The sequence below is a fragment of the Aureococcus anophagefferens genome (genome assembly GCF_000186865.1).
Source record: "Aureococcus anophagefferens unplaced genomic scaffold AURANscaffold_1201, whole genome shotgun sequence".
Taxonomy (NCBI): Eukaryota; class Pelagophyceae; order Pelagomonadales; family Pelagomonadaceae; genus Aureococcus; species Aureococcus anophagefferens.
This window is the reverse complement of record NW_008706301.1, coordinates 1-1942: the sequence shown is the minus strand read 5'-3', so window position 1 is coordinate 1942 and position 1942 is coordinate 1. Positions and strand designations below refer to the sequence as shown.

The 1942-nt window shown below is 74.3% G+C and overlaps 2 protein-coding genes across 2 annotated transcripts; one reads left to right on the top strand and one right to left on the bottom strand.

Moving 5' to 3' along the window:
- Positions 1-31: 31 nt before the first annotated feature.
- Positions 32-531, bottom strand: AURANDRAFT_69246 (hypothetical protein; the record flags this gene model as incomplete). The annotated part of the gene is made up of 1 exon (XM_009045003.1): positions 32-531. A coding segment is annotated over one exon (500 nt), but the record flags the coding sequence as incomplete, so codon positions are not given.
- A 345-nt stretch (positions 532-876) lies between these two features.
- AURANDRAFT_69245 (expressed protein) lies at positions 877-1917 on the top strand (the record flags this gene model as incomplete). Its single annotated transcript, XM_009045004.1, has 1 exon — positions 877-1917. A coding segment is annotated over one exon (1041 nt), but the record flags the coding sequence as incomplete, so codon positions are not given.
- Between the last annotated feature and the right edge of the window lie 25 nt (positions 1918-1942).

Genomic DNA, 1942 nt, shown 5'->3' with positions numbered 1-1942 from the left:
CTGGGCGTTGCCCAGGTAGCAGAAGCCGAACTCGTCGCCGTCGTCGAGGTCGCAGGCCGCGACCGTCATGTCGTCCGTGAACGTGTTGTACTTGCTGTCGATGATGCGCGTGCCCATCTTCCCCCGCGCGGGCACGATGCTCTGCCACCGCAGCTGGCCGCCGTTGGGCGCCACGAAGTCGCCGACCTTGCGGCGGCACTCGAGGATCGTCGTCTTCGTCGTGACTTCTAGGTCGAAGAACGGGCTGCCGTCGTGCGGGTTCACGATCTTCAGCGTGACGGGCTCGTCCTTCCGCTCGACGAGCGTGCCGAAGCCGAGCGCGCTGCCGTCTATCAAGCAGAACTCCGCGGCGCCCAGCTTGACCCAGCCCTGGCTCTGGGCTTTGACGACCAAGGTCTCGCCCTGTTTCCTGGTTCCCACCAAGCGAGACTTCACGTCCGGCTTCGCGCGGACGGCGACCATCTTGTGGACGACGACCCAGTTCTGCGGCTTCCGCGGGCCGCGCGTGTCCTCCTCGTCGAAGGCGCTCATGCTCGTCACGGCGCGGCAGCCCGGACGGCGGAGAGCAAGCAACAAATCAATGTTGAGCCTCACCTTGAGGCATTTGCCTGTGTCCTTTCCATCTGTCCTTTCCCATGGACAGCGAGGCGAGGCCGTGACGTGTAGCGCGACGTCCGGTCCAGCGTCCGCCCTTCGTGTCGTTTCATCCCGCGGCTGCCGACGATGATCCTATTTTTTAAGCTTAATCTTTACCGATCGGACCACTTATCCGACTGAGCGACAGCATCGACACACGACTGAGGCGCCGCATAGACGCGCGCGCCTCGACGCGACCCCCGCGCGCGCCGCGCCGCGACCCGCCGCCCGCCCCGCAGGATGGCGACGGTGACGCTCTACGTGTCCTACGCGGCGCCCGGCGGCGAGGCGCCGGAGCTCCGGGTCGACGTGCCCGCGACGAAGTCCGTGCGATCCGTCGCCAAGGCCGTCGCCAAGCTCGTGGAGCGCAAGCACGGCGCGGCGCCCGCGGGCCTGCGCCTCCTCTACGCGGCGTCCGGGGACGCCGTCGACGTCGACGCGACGGCCGCCGCCGCCTTCGCGACGGAGACGCGCCTCTCGGCCGCCGTCGACGCCGCGCCGCCGCCCGCGCCCGTCTCGGCCGCCGTCGACGCCGCGCCGCCGCCGGCGCCCAAGGCGTCGAAGCCCAGGCCTTCGAAGGCGCCGCCGCCGTCGCCGCGCCTCGACGGGCTCTGCGTCGTCGCCGCGAACCAGGGCCTCATCGTCCGCGCGGGCCGGTCGCTGGAGACCGCGCTCGTCGGCGAGGTCGCGTTCGGCGCCGTCGTGCGCGTCTCCGGCCACGTCGCCGGCGACGGCCGCTGCGCCGTCGCCGGCGACGGCCTCGAGGGCTTCGGCTCGTCCAAGTGCCTCGCGCCGCTCGTCGACGAAAACGACCCGCTCTGCGCCGCGTTCGAGCACGCGCTCGCCGAGCCCGACGGGCCCCAGGCCAGCGTCTGGGTCCGCCACGGGGGCGCGGAGGCCCGCGCGGACGCCGTCGTCGCCGCGGCGCGGGCCGCGGGGCCCGCCGCGTGGGCCGCGCGGCTCACGGACGGGACCCGCGTGCCCGTGGCGCGCCTCGCGCCGGTCTACGTCGAGTCCGGCGGCCCGGCGGACGGCGGCGGCCCGCCGACCTGCCACTGGGACGTCGCGCTGCGGCTCGCGGCGGACGTCGCGGCCGGCGCGCGCGACGCGCCGGACCGGCGCGGCGCGGCCGCGTGGGCCGCGCGCGCGGAGGCCGCGGTGGCGCGGCGCGCCTGGGCGGCGGCGGCCATCGCCTCCACGGCGGCCATCCTCCTCTCCCAGTCCCACAAGGACCTCGCGCCGCTCCACGGGCGCCGCGCCGCGGCGCTCTGGCGCGCGCGCGTCGCGGACGCCGCGGAGCCGCCGG